The 18,000-nt window shown below is 43.4% G+C and overlaps 1 protein-coding gene across 2 annotated transcripts in view; it reads left to right on the top strand.

Moving 5' to 3' along the window:
* LOC145359934 (POU domain class 2-associating factor 2-like) overlaps positions 1-18,000 on the top strand; it is a 72,348-nt gene that overhangs the window by 30,906 nt on the left and 23,442 nt on the right. The window contains exon 2 of one of the 2 annotated variants that reach the window (XM_080214809.1): positions 3,720-3,832. In XM_080214809.1, the coding sequence (XP_080070935.1) occupies positions 3,720-3,832 (113 nt within the window). Of the gene's footprint in view, positions 1-3,719; positions 3,842-18,000 lie in introns of both variants that reach the window. The other variant, XM_080214808.1, reaches the window with a different exon arrangement.

The raw sequence follows: 18,000 nt of genomic DNA, 5'->3' as shown, positions 1-18,000 counted from the left end.
GAGCAAAACTGGAATCAATGGGAATCAGGGGAAAAATTCTCCACTGATTGGAGTCACAAAGGAAGCTGGTTGTGGTTATTGGAGATCAATCATCTCAGTTCCAGGACATTGCTGCCTCTGGATAGTGTCCTAGGCCCACCTATCCTCAGCTGCTTCATCAATTACCTTTCTTCCATTATCTGGTCAGAAGTGGCAGATAATTGCATGAGTTTATTATGATGTTCAACTTCTTAGATACTGCTAGTCCATGAACATATGCAGCAAGACCTAGACAATATTCAAGCTTGAGCTGATAAGTGGGATATAATATTTGTGCTACAAAAATGCTAGGCAATTATCATCTCCAACAAGATCACTCCTTGATATTCAATAGCACTACCATCCCTGATGTCCCCACTGTCAACATCCTGGGGGCTACCATTGATCAGAAACTGAATGGAACTAGTCTTTTACATACTTTGGCTGCATGAGCAGCACACTCTGGGAATTTTGTGATAACTCACCTCCTGACACCAAAGGCACAAGTCAGGAGTGTGATGGAATACTGTCCACTTGCCTTGATAGGTGCAGTTCCAACAAGATGCTGGATGCCATCCAGAATAAAGCAGCCCACTTGATTGGCACAGCACCCATTATCTTCAACATTTACTCCCTCCAGCATTGATGCACGGTGGCAGATGTGTGTACCACCTATAAGATGTGCTTCAGGAGTTCACTAAAGCTCAAACATGTGACCCCCACCGCCAGGAAGGACAAGGGCAGCAGGTGCATGCAAACGCCACCAGCTGCAAGTTCCTCTCCAAGTCACACATCACCCTGACTTGGAAATATATCACTGTTCCTTCACTGTCACTGGGTCAAAATCCTCAAGCTCCCTTTGTAACAGCTCTGTAAGTGTTCCTACAACATATAGCCCGTAACAGTTCAAGAAGACAGCTCACCACCACTTCCTCAAAGGCTATCAGGACTGGGCAATCAAAGCTGACCTCAGCAGCGTCACACATATCACATGAATGAATAAAAAAAGTCAGTTGGATGAGTTTAGATTTACATAATATAAATTACTGATGGACCATATCATTGTTCCTTTATAAAATTTTATTTTTAACAAGTACCCTATTTATAGAGGAGTGTGGAGTTCTTGATCCAGTAGTTAATGTTTAAATATTTAGAGAATGTGGAGGGGCTAATCCTATCTCAACATTATGTGAAGTTGCTGGCATTGGATTGGGGTAGGCACAGTCAGTGACCACGACACCACACAACACTGCCACAGCGCTGCAAAAAGTTCCAGATCATCAACACGGATGTCATCATCTCACATGAGAACACCACCCACCTGGTACACGGTAAATACTCTTGTGACTCGGCTAACATTGTCTACCTGATACACTACAGGAAAGGATGCCCTAGGTATGGTACATTGGAGAGACCATGCAGACACTACGACAATGGATGAATGAACAGTGCTCGACAATCACTAGGGCAGGAGTGTTTCCTTCCTGTTGGGGAACACTTCAGCAGTCACTGGCATTCAGTCTCTGATCTTCAGCTAAGCATTCTCCAAGGTGGTCTTCACAACACAAGACAACGCAGAATCACTGAGCAGAAACTGATAACCAAGTTCCGCACACATGAGGACAGCCTCAACCGGGATCTTGGGTTCATGTCACATTATCTGTAACCTCCATGACTTGCCTGGGCTTGCAAAATCTCACTAACTGTCCTGGCTGGAGACAATTCATACCTCTTTAACCTGTGCTTAACCCCCTCGCCACTCACATTGTCTGCACCTGTAAAGATTTGATTCCTTGTTAAGACTCACATTCCAACCATTATCTTCTAACTGAGTTTGTGTCTATATATATATGCCCTGTTTGTGAATTGAACTCTTCACTCACCTGATGAAAGGGCAGTGCTCTGAAAACTTGTGCTACCAAATAAACCGATTGGACTTTAACCTGGTGTTGTGAGACTACTGCTGTACCTCAACACTGAAATGAACTATCTCAGGATGCCTAGTGGTCTGCAGCGGGTCCTCTGAATCATAAGAATCGTAAGGGCTAGGAGCAGGAAAAGGCAATCCAGCCCCTCCAACCTGCTCTGACATTAAATGCATGCTGTTTAGGTTCATTGGCCATGCTAAATTCTCCCTCAGTGTACCTGAACAGGTGCCGGAGTGTGGCGACTAGGGCAGTTTCATTGCATCGTAAGCCCATTTGTGACACTAATAACTAAATTTTAATACCATCACGGTTGATCTCACCTCAGCCTCAACTCCTCTTTCCTGCCCGTACAACATAGCCCTTCAAATCCTCACTTACTAAAATCTGTCCACCTCTTCCTTAAATGTATGCAATGCCCCAGCATCCACTACGCTCTGCGGAGGTGAATTCCACAGACTCACGACCCATCTCTGCTTTAAATAGTCTGCATTTGAAGTAGCTAGATCAAACCTGGGTTAGGCCACATTTGGAGTAGTGCGTGCAATTCTGGTCACCACACTATCAGAAGGATGTGGAAGCTTTGGAGAAAGTGCAAAGAAGGTTCACCAGGATGTTGCCTGGTCTCGAGGGCGTCGGCTATGAGGAGAGGTTGAATAAACTAGCATCGTTTTCACTAGAAAAACGGAGGCTGACAGGAAAGCCGATAGAGGGCTACAAAATTATGAAAGGCATAGACAGTGTGGATCGTCAGAGGCTTTTTCCAAGGGTGGAATTACAAGGGGGCTTAGGTTGAAGATGAGAGGCGGAAAGTTTAAGGGAGATGTGCAGGAGAGGTTTCTCGTGCAGAGTGGTGAGTGTCTGGAACGCACTGCTGGAGGAGGTGGTGGAAGCAGGCACACTTGCAAAATTTAAGAGGCATCCGGATGGATACATGAATAGGGAGGGAATAGAGGGATACGAACCCAGTAAGGGCCAAAGACTTTTTTTACTTACGGCATCATGATCGGCATGGGCTTGGAGGGCCTTTGTTCTATTATCCTTACCCTAAAACTATGACCGCTTGTTCTAGATTGCCCCCACAAGAAGAAGTATCCTCTCCACGTTCACTTTGTCCACCCCCCTCACCCATCTTGTGTATGCCAATTCGATGAGATTCTGTACAGTGGGTTTGGCAGTGTCAACCTGAAGAGGGTAAAGGTTTGGAAAGTTCACATCACCCCTGTTCCAAATCATTCAGGCTTACTGCTGGATTTGCACAGCAAATTTGGAATGTGTCAGCAAAGTGGAAACATGTTGTGGTGAAAAGCTGCCTTTCTCTCCATACATTTACCTATGTAAAGGTAGAGAAGCAATTCACGACTCACATGTAAATTTCCATTTCTACACTGATTGAGCATATCTTGGTCTATGCAGTATTTGAGACACTACACTTGGCATCAGTGCCCTTTGATAAGGAAGGTGAAGAATCGCCCAGTTCCCACACCTAACTTCTATCCTGTGACCCTTTGCTAGAAAGTGCAGGTGGGTCAGAACAAGTTCATACCTAGCTGTGTTGATCACCACCAATAAGTGATCTCTTCAACAAATTACTTGCTCCTACATTTGTATACGTGCAATGCATTTGCTTTGTTTTTGTTAATGTTTAAATGTCAGGTGCCATTCACTGTCAGATGTTATTCACAGCAGGACGCACCGGGGAGACTGGATCTCAAGTTGCTGCTGCGCTCACCCATGGGCATCCTTTCATCTCACGCTTTACCGTTATTTTAACAGTTCACTCGGAGCATTCAAAACGCGTTTATCAAGGAGTCCGGGTCAAGCACACAGTCAAAGACCTGCTGGCAGAGAAACGATCCCGGCAGACAAACGTATCCTTCAAGTACAACGTGAGTAAAGTAGGTTTCCTTCCTTTACTAAATAGGAACTGGGCTAAGACAGGAACAAAGCATCCTATAATTCCCTGTCACAATCTCTCTGCCTTTCCTTATAACTGCGGTGCAATATTCCCATTTGTGGGGGTGGGGGAGGGGGGCAGAGGGGAGGAGGTTTGCATTTGAAAACTGGAAGAATATCCAACATAGGTCGTGAATGTAGCCCAATCCATCACGCAAACCAGCCTCCCACCCATTGACTCTGTCTACACTTCCCACTGCCTCGACAAAGCAGCCAGCATAATTAAGGACAGCACGCGCTCCGGACATTCTCCCTTCCACCTTTTTCCTTTGGGAAAAGGATACAAAAATCTGACCGACTCAAGAACAGCTTCTTTCCTGCTGCTGTTAGACTGTTGAATGGACCTATCTTGCATTAAGTTGACCTTCCTCTACACCTTAGCTATGACTGTAACACTAGATTTTGCACCCTCTCCTTTCCTTCTATATGAAAGTAAAGCTTATTTATTAGTCACTTGTAAGGCTTACATTAACACTGCAATGAAGATACTGTGAGATTCCCCTAGTCACCACAATCTGGTGCCTGTTTGGGTCAATGCACCTAACCAGCACGTCTTTCAGAGCGTGGGAGGAAACTGCAGCACCCATGCAGACACTGGGAGAATGTGCAAACTCCACACAGACAGTGACCCAAGCCAGGAATCGAACGCAGGTCCCTGGTGCTGTGAAGCAGCAATGCTAATCACTGCGCTACCGTGCAGACCTACAGGTATGCACTGTCTGTATAGCACATGACAAACTTTTCATTGTTTGCTATTACACGCGACAATAATAAATCAAATCAAATTAAATCAAAAATGTTTATGAACAGCTTCACTGCATGTTTGATGTCCATTGGCCATTTGTTAGGTGCTAAATGCTTCTTTCAGGATGAATTGGGGGGTAAAATCTTCAAATTCCATCCTGCTGCTTTTCTGTTAATCTATTCCTACTTTTCATATGAACTGTAAATTTGTTGTTGGGAGACTAACTAAAATATGTTATGAGCTTGAATAGAAGAGTCATAGAGATTTACAGCAGGGAAACAGGCCCTTGTTCATGCCGCCCTTTTTTTTAAAACCCCTAAGCGAATCCCAATTACCTGCATTTGGCCCGTTTCCCTCTATGCCCATCGTACCCATGTAACTATCTAAATGCTTTTTAAAAGATAAAATTGTACTCGCCTCTACTACTACTTCTGGCAGCTTGTTCCAGACACTCATCACCATCTGTGTGAAAAAATTGCCCCTCTGGATCCTTTTGTATCTCTTCCCTCTCACCTTAAACCTACGCCCTCTAGTTTTAGACTCTCCTACCTTTGGGAAAAGATATTGACAAAGTACCTTATCTATGCCCCTCATTATTTTATAGATCTCTATAAGGTCACCCCTCAGCCTCCTACACTCCAGAGCCTCTCCTTATAACTCAATCCATCAAGGCCCAGTAGCATCCTAGTAAATCTTTTCTGCACTCTTTCTAGTTTAATAATACCCTTTCTATAATAGGGTGGCCAGAATTGCACACAGTATTCCAAGTGTGGCCTTGCCAACGTCTTGTACAACTTCAACAAAGCATTCCAACAAAATAGGACTTTGCAACCAAGTCCAAATGATTCACCCTTTGGATAAAATGCCTATTGAAACAATATTATTCATTCAATGAGAAGCTTGTTACTTTACCATTCTCATTTCTGGGAATTAATCTTTAACCACAGTAACCAACACGTGGATTAATAACATCACTGGAATGGAGAACACATCAATCATTGTTTCACTGTAGAAGCCAAGTGATAGGGGAAACCAAACAAGGCAGAAAATGTACAGACACCAGCCTCCAATTTAGACTAATTTGAGCTGGAAGATTATCGCAAGCATGTTGAAATATTGGGATATTTTGTGTTTAGTTGGGAGTTTTATCTTTTTTAAATCAGCTTTCAACTCAGGTCTAACTTGTAACGAATTTATTTTCATATATGATGTAGTGAAGTCATCAAGCATGCAGTCCCAGTACCAGGAAGTCTTCTCACTCGCAAATGACATTCAAATATCTCCCAGAAATTTGGATGCCCTCCCACAGGCCAGTTCACCAGATCCAGATACGGGGCCTGATATGCAAACTTTCAAATGATTTCACAGACAAGAAGGTCAAAATCTTGCCTCAAGGAAATGGTGTCTTGCCAAAGAATTCTTTCCCCCTTCCCCAAGTATGAACGGGATGGGCGGCACGGTGGTGCAGTGGTTAGCACGACTGCCTCACGGCGCCAGGGTCCAGGGTTCAATTCCGACCTTGGGTCACTGTCTGCGTGGAGTTTGCACATTCTCTCCGTGTCTGTCTGGGTTTCCTCCCACAGTCCTGCAGGTTAGGTTGATTGTCCATGCTAAATTGACCCTTAGTGTACTTGAACAGGCGTGTGGCGACTAGGGGATTTTCACAGAAACCTCATTGCAGTGTTAATGTAAGCCTACTTGTGATGCTAATAAATAAACTTTATATGATAGTGACTTTTAAGGGGCATCTGGATAAATATATGAATAGGTTGGGAATAGAGGGATTTGGTCCCCGGGTTTCAATTCAGTTGGGCAGCATGGTCAGTACAGGCTTGGAGGGCTGAAGGGCCTGTCCTGTGCTGTAATTTTCTTTACTCTTTGTTCTTGTGTCAGGGGATAAGCAGGGTAAATATGTGAGATTACGGGATAGTTATCGGTGCAGGCGAGATGGGCTGAATGCTCTTCTTCTGCATTGTAGAGATGCCTGGTTCTGTTAAAATCTGGAGGCTACTTCAATGGAATAGTTTCCAATTGCTGGAGCCTCCAATCTATGGGGTGTATCCAGGTTATAGGGGCAGTAACAAACAGAGCTTGCTTTCTTGCTCATTCAGCACAAATTTAACCTCAGTAACAGTGTCTAATGAGAAAGAAAAGATCGAATTGTGTTTCTACGTGGCCTTACAATGTCCTAAAGCCCTTTATGGAGCACTTTGTTGTGATTTAAGCAGCGCTGGCTTGAAAAGGGGAGGGAAGCTTGGTCTCTTTGCATTTGAATTGGTTTAAAGATGACATGGATATGATGGAAGATTGGAGCAGAGACAATCCTCTACGGCTGACCACATAATTTAGCATTATATCGTGATAACGGTATAGTCCAATACGGAACTGGCGATGAATATGAATAACCAATCAGCGTTTCTCAAAAGAACGCGCAAATTAGGAACAGGAGTAGGCCCCTTGAGTCTGCTTCACTATTCAGTAAGATCATGTCTGATCTGATTGTAATTTCAGCCCCTCCTTCCTGCCTAATCCCAATAATCTTTCACCCCCTTGATTATCAAGAATCTATCCATCTCTGCCTCAAAAATATTCAGACACTCTATTCCCACCGTCTTTTGGAGAATTTCAGATACCTACAACCCTCTGAGAGAAAAAAAATTATGCCTTATCTCTGCCTTCTATTCTTAAACAGACTCTTAGTTCTCGATTCTCTGACGAGAGAAAGCATCCTCTCCACATCCACCCTGTTTACACCCCTCAGGATCTTAAAGATTTCGATCAAGTCGCCTCTTGCTCTTCTAAACTCTAATGGATACAACTTAATCTCGCCAACCTTTCCTCATAAAACAACCCACCCATTCATGGTATTAGTCAAATAAACCTTCTGTGAACTGCTTTTATCAAACTTACATATTTTCTCAAATAAGGAGGCCAGTACTGTACACAGTACTCCAGATGCAGTCTCACCCATGCGTAATCTCCTTACTTTTGTTCATCTGTTCTCTTCAGAGTAAAAAGTAACTTTCCATAAGCTTTCCTAATTATTTGCTGTACCTATACAGCAGCCTTTTGTGATTCATACACTCAGGTACCCAAATCCCTCTGAATCTCAGAGCCCTGCAATCTCGCACCATTTTTTTTCATTCTTCCTGCCAAAATGGACAATTTCACATTTTCCCACATTGTACTCCATTTGCCAGATTTCTGCCCATTCACTTAGAGTATCTATGTACTTTTGTAGCCTCCATATGTTCTCGTCACAATTTACTTTCCTGCCTATCTTTGTGTCACTGGCAAATTTAGCAACCATGCCTTCAGTCCCTTCATCAAAGTTATTTACTTAGGGTGGCATGGTGGCACAATGGTTAGCACTGCTGCCTCACAACTCCAGGGACGCGTGTCCGCTTCTCGGCTTGGCTGACTGTCTGTGTGGAGTTTATACTTCCTTCCCGTGTCTGCGTGGGATTCCTCCGGGTGCTCCCGTTTCCTCCCACAGTCCAAAGATGTGTGGATTAGGTTGATTGGCCAGGCCAAATTGCCCCTTCGTATCCCAGGATGTGTAGGTTAGAGGGATTAGTGGGTAAATGTGTGGGATTGCGGGGCAAGTGCCTTGGGTGGGGTTATTGTCAGTGATGACTTGATGGGCTGAATGGCCTCCTTCTCTACTGTAGGGATTCTATGATTCTTGTGAGAAGTTGCAGCCTCCCTGTGGCACACCACTCTTCACATCCTGTTAATTAGGAAAATATCTATTTGTGCCAACTCTCTGTTTTCTATTAACTAACCAATCATCAATCAGTATGTTTCCCCCAACACTGTGAGTTTTAATTTTCTGCAACAAGTTTTGATGTAGAACTTTTTCAAATGCCTTCTGGAAATCTTAGTACATCCACCAGTCCCCCTTTATCCATTGATTGGACTCACTTGCCACTGGTAGCCTCCCATTCAGCTCCAATCACCTTGCAAGTCGATATTATTGGGCATTCAAAGCTGGAAGGACAGCTAGAAAAGTCATCTTTGCTCAGAGCTACCTCACCATCAGCCAGTAACCCAAAGCACACTTGGGAGTCTCTCTAAATGTAAAGTTTATTCATTAGTCACAAGTAGGCTTACATTAACACTGCAATGAAGTTACTGTGAAAATCCCCTAGTCGCCACACTCCGATGCTTGTTTGGGTACACTGGGGGAGAATTTAGCATGGCCAATGCGTCTAATCAGAACATCTTTCAGACTATGGGAGGAAACTGGAGCACCCAGAGAAAACCCGTGCAGACAACATATAAACTCCGTATAGGTCATGACCCAAGTCGGGATTCGAAGCCAGGTCTCTAATGCTGTGAGGCAGCACTGTTAACCACTGGCTGTAACCATGTTGCATCTAAATTACACGATCTACAGCAACCGAGGAAAACATTTGTTCCAAATAGACAAAAGTCTACTGAAACAAGTTGCTTTGAAATTTGATTTTGAGAATCTAAAATGTGACAATGATGTCTATATGAATCATACACCAGGGTGATATAGAGAAAATGTTCAACCACCTTGCTGGAGGCTTTTAAATTTATATACATGTGTTTTGCTGCATCCTTATATCTTGGCATGATTACATCTTTAGACCAGCAGATCTTAAAAACCAGTCAATTTTTCAGACAGGGTTTTCCGCTCCCACTCATTAGCAGGAACGAGTGTGGATGGGAACTGGATACGTTCAGGGAGCAGCCAAGCACCTGTTGCCTTTGGGTGGGAATCAGCCCAAAAGCGCTAATGATGACTTAATAGTTGGCATTTTCCAGGCCCCAGCACCAGGGACAACCAAATGGCTGTCCAAATTTTCCGGTGCCACCCACAACAATGCCCGTTGATGTTGGGACCAGAATTTTAGGACAGTGATTTTTAAACTAGGGTCTCACCTTGAGAGTTCATAAAGAGTTACTCAGTGGACTGTGCGGGGTTTGGGTGAGGTTGACAGATTTTTATTGGTTTGCCATGACTGTTGATTTACTCGTGTGTTATTGGTGTGAAATGTTATAAAAGAAAAGCTGCAAAGGATGAGTGTTCATGCCCTCCTGTCAAGGTTCATAAGGTGTGATCGGTGAGGTGAAGGGGAGGGACAACTCCGTCAATATTTGCAGGGGATCCCCATGGTGGCTGTTGGTGGCCATTTCTTCAGATGACCTGGTCCTAAGCTCCTTCCCTAAACTCTCCACTCTCTATCTCCTTCCCACCTCATTTGGAAGCAGGCTCTTTCACCAAGTATCCCAATATCTAATGTGGTTCTATAACAACTTTAGTTTAATAATGCTGTTTGGTTTTCACAGTCTGGAATGCCCTGCCTGAGTGTGTGGTGGAGGCAGGTTCAACTGGAGCATCCAATGAGGCGCTGGATGATTACTTGAATAGAAACAATGTGCAGGGCTAAGGGGAAAAGGCCAAGCAAGTGCCACCTAGTCATGATGGTGGAATTCACGATATGCAGTTAGGTTGCTAAATTTCCACTTAGTGTCCCAAGATTTGTAGGTTAGGGGGATTTACAGGCTAAATACATGGGGATCACGGGGATAGGGGCTGGGTGGGATGTTGTTGGTGTGGGCTTGATGGGCTGAATGGCTTCCTTCTGCACTGTAGGGATTCTATGATTCTACGATGGGCCAAATGGCCTCCTTCTGTGCTGTAACAGTTCTGTTATCTTATGAGTGCCATGAGGCATTCCAGTATGTTTAAGGCACTATATAAATGCATGTGTTTTATTACTGCTGTAAAGTCAGTTACAGAAACATAGAAAATGGAAGCAGAAATAGGCCTTTTAACCCTTCGAGCCTGCACCACCATTCATTATTATCATAGCTGATCATTCAGTTCAGTAACCTGATCCCATCGCACCCCCCCCCCCTCCCCCCAATATCCTTTGATCCCCTTTGCCCAAAGTATGATATCTAACTGTCTTTAACGTTTTGGCTTCAATTACTTGCTGTGGTAATGAATTCCACAGGCTGACCAGTCTTTGTGTGAAGGAATTGCTATTCATCTTTGTCCTAAAGAACCCTGTATCCTTAGACTGTGACCTCTGGTTCTGGACACACCCACCATCAGGAACATCCTTCTTGCATCCAGCCAGTCTTGTTAGAATTTTATAGCATTGTTCCCTCATTCTTCTGAACTCCAGTGAATACAATCCTAACTGACTCAATCTCTCCACATACCTTAGTCCTGTCATCCCAGGAATATTCCCTGGAATCCCTCTAAAGCAAGAACATCCTTCCTCACATAAGGAGCCCAAAACAACACACAATATTCCTGATGTGGTCTCACCAAGACCCTGTATAATTGTCACAAGACATCCCTTTTCCCACACTCGAACCCTCTCACTATGAAGGCCAACACATCATTTGATTTTTTTTACTGCACCTGCATGCTTACCTTCTGTGACTGGTGTACGAGGACACCCAGGTCTCGTTGCAAATTCTCCTCTTCTAATTTATGGCCATTCAGATAGTAATCTATCTTCCTGTTTTTGCTATCGAAGTGGATAACCTCATATTTATCCAAATTATACTGCATCAGCCATCCACTTGCCCAAGCACTCAATCTGTCCAAATCACACTGAAACATCTCTGCATCCTCCTCACAGCTCACCCTCCCTCTTAGTGCTGTGTTATCTGCAAATTTGGAGATATTACATTTAGTTCCCTTATCTAAAACATTTATATATAGTGAATAGCTGGGGTCACAGCACTGATCCTTGTGGTACTCCACTAGTCACTGCCTGCCACTGTTTCCTGTCTGCCAATTAGTTTTCTATCCATCTCAATACACAACGCAGAATCCCATGCACTTTAATTTTACATGCTAACTTTTTATGTGGGACTTTGTCAAAAGCCTTCTGAAAGTCCAATTAAACCACATCCATTGGCCCTCCTTCATCAGCTTTGAACATTTCCACTAGATTTTTCAAGAATGATTTGCCTTTTATAACTTCATGCTGACTCTGTCCTATCCTGACACTTTTTCAAGTCTGTTTTGGTTATAAAATGTTTGATAATGGATTTTAAAATTTTTCCCACTACCAATGTCAGCCTTACTGGTCTAAAATTCTCTGTTTTCTCTCTATTCCCCTTTTTAAATAGTGGGGTTACATTAGCTACCCTCTGATCTGTAGAAACTGTTCCATAGTTCATAGAATCTTAGAAGGTGACCACCAATGCATCCATTATTTCTCGGGCCACCTCCTTAAGTACTCTGGGATGTAGATTATCAGACCTTGGGGATTTATCAGCCTTCAATCCCATCAGTTTCCTCAACACCATTTCTCTGTTAATACTGATCTCCTTCAGTTCCTGCCTCTCACTAAACCCTGTGTTCCCCAACATTTCTGAAATCTTACTTGTGCCCTCCATTGTAAAGACAGAATATATGTATGTATGTATTCAGATGGTCATCCTTTCTCTGTTCCCCATTATAAATTCTCCTGTTTCTGACTGTAAGGGACCTACATTTGTCTTCACCAATCTTTTTCTCCTCACATACCTGTACAAACTTTTACAGTCAGTTTTTATGTTCCCCACAAACTTATTCCTACACTCCATTCCCCCTCCTTAATCAGGTCCTTGGCCCTCCTTTGCTGAATTCTAAACTGCTCCTAGTCCTCAGGTCTGTCGTTTTTCTTGGCTTATTTCTATGCCTCTCCCTTAGATCTAAAACTATCTCTAATTTCCCTTGTAAACCATGATTTGGCTACTCTTACAGTTTTATTTTGCACCAGAAAGGAATAAAGAATTGTTGCAGTATCCCTATGCTCTCCTTCAATGTTTGCCATTGCCAATCCATCATCATCCTTTTAAGTAAGGTTTCTCAATTTATCATAGCTGCCTCGTGCCTCATATCATCATAGTTTCCTATATTTAGATTCAGAACCCTAGCCTCAGAATCAACTATGTCATGCTCCAACTTGATGAAGAATTCTATCATGTTATGGTCACACATCCCCAAGGGGGTCTCACACAATAAGATTGCCAATTACTCCTTTCTCAATGCACAATACCCTGTCTGGGATGGTCTGCTCGCTGGTTGGTTCCTCAAAATAATTGGTCCAGAAATCCAGCCATAATTCTTCCTCAATGGCATTGTGACATATTTGATTTGCCCAATCTATATGCTGATTAAAATCGCCCATAATTACGGATGTTCCTTTATTGCATGCATCGCTAATTTCCAGCTTAATGTCATTCCCAACATCACCACAACAGTTTGGTGGTCTATATACAACCCCGACTAACGATTTATGCACCTTGATGATTCTTAGCGCTATCCATATAGTTTCCACATTATCAGAGAAAATATCCTTCCCGAATAGGGTACTAATTTCCTCATGAACCAGCTATGCAACTCCACCGCCTTTACCTTTGTGTCTGTCCTTCCTACATACTGAATACCACATCTCTGGTCAACCTGCAGCTATGTCTCTATAATCATGATTGCATCATACCCATTTACATCTATGTGTGTGATTAACTCATCCACTTTATTGCAAGTGCTCTGCGCATTAAGACACAAAACCTTTAGGCTCATCCTTTTTACATTATTGGTCCCGTTCTCTCTATTTTGCACTGAGGCCCTGTTTGAATTTTCCTATCTCTTCTCTTATTCCTCTTTCTATCTTTGGTTTTTGTCTTTGATCCCTCTCTTCTGAATCCTTGCACAGGTTCCCATCCCCCTGCCATTTTAGTCCAAACCACCACCGCACCTCCCCCCCAGCTGCCCCACAACCACTCTAACAAATACTCTCCCTAGGACATCAGTCCCAGCCCTGCCCAGGTGTAACCCATCCACTCCCTTTCCAAAGAACAACGAAAATATCTTACCAAAAATCTTTATTTGCATAATTTAGATTAACTCCACATGAGTTGCAGCTTTGGCAAAAAAGAAAATTTAAGCAAACTATTAATTAGTGAAGAATTTTAGGATTTTGCCTGAGAGTTGAATGATCAATGGGTGACAAGTCTGAATGTCTATTTCATGTAAAACTACACAGAAGTAGATTTAAAGCATATTTTAGAATTAGCTATGAGAAAAGGATGAAAAATCTTGTAAAATAAATAGCTAAATCCATTTAATTTCCTTTTACTGAAGTTTTTTTCTACACTCCAGAGATAGAAACTAGAAGCAGGAGCCAGCCATTTGGCCCCTTGTTCCAAAATTCATTTTGATCATGGCTGATCATCAAATTCAACGTCCTGATCCCCCCCCATATCCCTTGATCCCTTTAACCCCAAGATCTATATCTAATTTCTTTTTGAAATAAGACAACGTTTTGGCCTCAACTTCTTTCTTTGATGGTAAATTCCACATATTTCATGTGCAGGTTATGTTGATTGGCCATGCTAAATTGTCCATTAGCGTCAAGGGGATTAGTGGGGTAAATATATGAGGCTATGGGCATAGGGCCTGGATGGGATTTCTGCTGGTGTAGGGTCAATGGACTGAATGGCACTGTTTTTTGGTTGATGGTAATATTTTTTGACAATCTTTTACGATTTGGGTATTTACAATATTGCATGGAGGCCCATGGGAAAGTATGGTACAGCAGGAAACCTAGACTTTAAGAAAATACTAAAGGGCAAATAACCCCATACCTGAGTTATGAGAAAAAAAATCAGATAAAGATACACAAAAGAATGGGTAAGCTGAACTCCCAGGTTAATATTCAATACCAACACAAGTTAGAATGGGCGGCATGGTGGCACAGTGGTTAGCACTGCTGCCTCACAGCATCAGGGACCCAGGTTCACCTCCAGCCCTGGGTGACTGTCTGTGCAGAGTCTGAACATTCTCCCTGTACCTGCATAGGTTTCCTCCGGGTACTCCGGATCCTCCCACAGTCCAAAGATGTACAGGTTAGGTTGTTTGGTCATGTTAAATTGCCCCTTAGAGTCCTAAGATTTGTAAGCTATGGGGATTTGTGGGGTAAGTATGTGGGCTTGCGATGTTAGGCCTTGGTGGGATGCTCTATTGAAGAGTCAGTATAGACACGATGGATCGAATGGCCTCCTTCTCCACTATAGGGATTCTAAGTTCAAGGATCATAGAATGAACAAGGGAGATTATTTTGCTTTATTGATGTTTTAGGTGACAATTGAGGGGAATGGATTCCCCAGGGTGAAGTGAATTGCGTTGACAGTTTTAAGAGATTCATGGGTAAAATTTTGGCAGAGAAATAACATGGAATGAAAAATTCTTTGGGACTGACATGATGGATGGACTAGTAAGTTTTGGATCTGTGTAATTGGTAACAATTACGTGCATTTATATAGTGGCTCTAGTGTCTCACTAATTTGATTGAGTTTTTTGAGGAGGTGACGAAAATGATTGACGAAGGAAGGGCCGTGGATATCGTCTACATGAACTTCAGTTTGACAAGGACTGTCATGGCAGACTGGTGTAAAAGGTTAAATCACACGGGATCAAGGGTCAACAAGCTTGATGGATTCAGAACTGGCTTGGCTGTAGAAGACAGAAGGTAGCGGTGGAGGGGTGTTTTTCTGAATGGACGGTCTGTAACCAGTGGTGTTACACAGGGATCAGTGCTGGGACCTCTGCTGTTTGTAATATATATAAATGACCTGGAAGGAAACGTAGCTGGTCTGATTAGCAAGTTTGCAAAAGATACTAAGATTGCTGGAGTTGCGGATAGTGATGAAGACTGTCAGAGAATATAGTAGCATATAAACAGTCTGGAAAATTGAGCGGAAAAATGGCAGATGGAATTTGATCTGGACAAATGTGAGGTGATGCATTTTGGTAGATCCAATTCACTTGGAAGCTATAAAATGAATGGCAGAACCACAAGGAACATAGACACTCAGAGAGATCCGGGAGTACAGGTTCACAGATCCTTAAAAGTGCCATCACAGTTGGAAAAGGTGGTGAAGAAAGCATATGGAATGCTTGCCTTGATCAGCTGGGTTATTGAGTATAAAATTTGGCAAATGATGTTACGGTTATATAAAAAGTTGGCCAGGCCACCTTTGGAATACTGCATCCAATTCTGGTTGCCACACTACCAGAAGGATGTGGAGGCTTTGGAAGGAGTATAGAAAAGGTGTATCAGGATGTTACTGGGTATGGAGGGCATCAGCTACGAGGAGAGATTGAATAAAGTGGGATTGTTCTCTGGGGAAAGATGGAGACTGAAGGGCGACATGATAGATGATTATCAAATTATGAGGGGCATGGATAGGGTGAACAGGTGGAAGCTTTTACCTAGGGCAAAAATGACAAATACAAGGGGGCACAACTTCAAGGTAAAGGGGGGAAAAGTTCAGTACAGATGTGTGGGGGAGGGTTTTTACACTGAGGAAGGTGGGGACCTGGAATGCACTGCCAAGTGAGATGGTTGAGGCAGACACATTAGTGATATTTAAGATTTATCTGGATAGACACATGAACCAATGGGGAATGGAGGGGTACAGGTGGTTGGTCTAGCTAGGACAATGTGATGGACTGAAGGGCCTGTCTGGTGCTGTACTGTTCTTTTTTCTTTGTTCAAAACAGCCCAAAGCGCTCCACAGGAAAGCAATCAGGCAAAAGTTGACCCTAAGTCACATACACAAATATTCAAACTGGTGAATAAATGTTTGGTCAATGAGGTAAGTTTAAGAAGTGAGTTAATGAAAGAGAATGGCAGAGAAGTTTAGGGAGAGAGTTCCACGTAGTGAAGGCATGGCTGTTATTGCTGAAGTTGTGTAAGTCCCAGACGTACAAAGAGCTAACAATGGAGGAGTAGAGAGATCTCATAGGTTTATACAGCTGAAGGAAGTTACAATGAAAGGGAGGTATGAGGCTAGAGAGAATGCATTGGTTAAATTAAGCATATCTGACGAAGGCAATCATTGTCTCCTGTAACTTGCTTAACCTTTTCATACAATTCCTAGAGTGCAGGATGCCATTTGGTCCATTGAGTCTGCACTAACTTTCTGATAGCGCATCACACGCAGGCCCTATCACCGTGGTCCCACATATTTGCCCCACTAATTCCTCTAACCTACACATCTTGGGACATTAAGGGACAATTTAGAATCATAGGAACCTTACAGTGCAAAAAGAGGCCATTCAGCCCATCAAGTCTGCACTGACCACAATCCCCCCCAGGCCCTACACCATATGCCTACATATTTACTCACTAACCCCTCTAACCTACGCATCTCAGGACACTAAGGGAAATTTAGCATGGCCAATCGACCTAACCCACACATCTTTGGACTGTGGGAGGAAACTGGAGTACCCGGAGGAAACCCATGCAAACACGAGGAGAATGTGCAAACTCCACACAGGCAGTGACCCAAGCTGGGAATTGAACCAGGTCCCTGGAGCTGTGAAGCAGCAGTGCTAACCACTGTGCTACCATGCCACCCCAAATCAGCATGACCAATCGACCTAAACTGCTCATCTTTGGACTGTGCAGGGAAACCGGAGCACCGGATGAAACCCACGCAGACACGGAGATAATGTGCGATTCCACACAGTTACCCAAGGTTGGACTTGAACCGGGTCCTTGGAGGTGTGAGGCAGCAGTGCTAGCCATTGTGCCACCGTGCCACCCTGTAGACCTCTTTGATCAAACATTTGGCCATCTAGCTAATATCACCTGGAGGAATTAAATCCCAGTTTCTTTGTCTCGGAGTTTCCCCCTCAGGCATTGTCACTGAGTAGAATGGTGCATGAGATTGCACAGTCTTGAAGGGTCAGGTGTATCTAATATGACTGATGGCCTTTTACCTTTATATTGTCTCTTTGTATGGGGATGTGTTTGGATAGATAAACAGCAGATTTAATGGGGGCGATTCTCCCAGCTTGCTATACTGCTCAAGTTGTGCAAGCGAGCCAGGAGATGTCAACTGGTTTGTGGGCTTCCCTCCGGGTGGCACAAACTCCACACCTGTCTTCGAACCTAAGATTTTCAGCGTAATCAACTCTGCCAGTCCTGCAAACCTACATTGTTGGCCTTCCACCCACCCACCCCCAATCCCACTCACCACATTCTCTCTGTCTAGGCCGGGAGTCTGTATCTGTGGGTGCTGGGAGTATACTTTTAGGCAGCAATATTGTACGGATCAAATAAATATTGATCTTATGAAGCTACATATGTCAGAATAGAATGCTACATGTGTAGGGGATGCAGTGGTGTAGTGACATCGTCACTGGACTAGTAATCCAGAGGCAAAATTAGAAAATGCTGGAAAACCTCAGCAGGTTTTTTCAGCAACTGTGGAGAGAGAATAGAGCCAATGTTTCAAGTCTGGATGATCCTTCATCAGACTTCTTACACCTGAGTTCCAAAGAAGAGTCATATTCAGAACGTA

Source organism: Carcharhinus amblyrhynchos, chromosome 29 (genome assembly GCF_965287045.1).
Source record: "Carcharhinus amblyrhynchos chromosome 29, sCarAmb.v2.hapA, whole genome shotgun sequence".
NCBI lineage: Eukaryota > Metazoa > Chordata > Chondrichthyes > Carcharhiniformes > Carcharhinidae > Carcharhinus > Carcharhinus amblyrhynchos.
The sequence above is the reverse complement of the archived record's forward strand: the minus strand, read 5'-3'. Positions and strand labels throughout refer to the sequence as shown.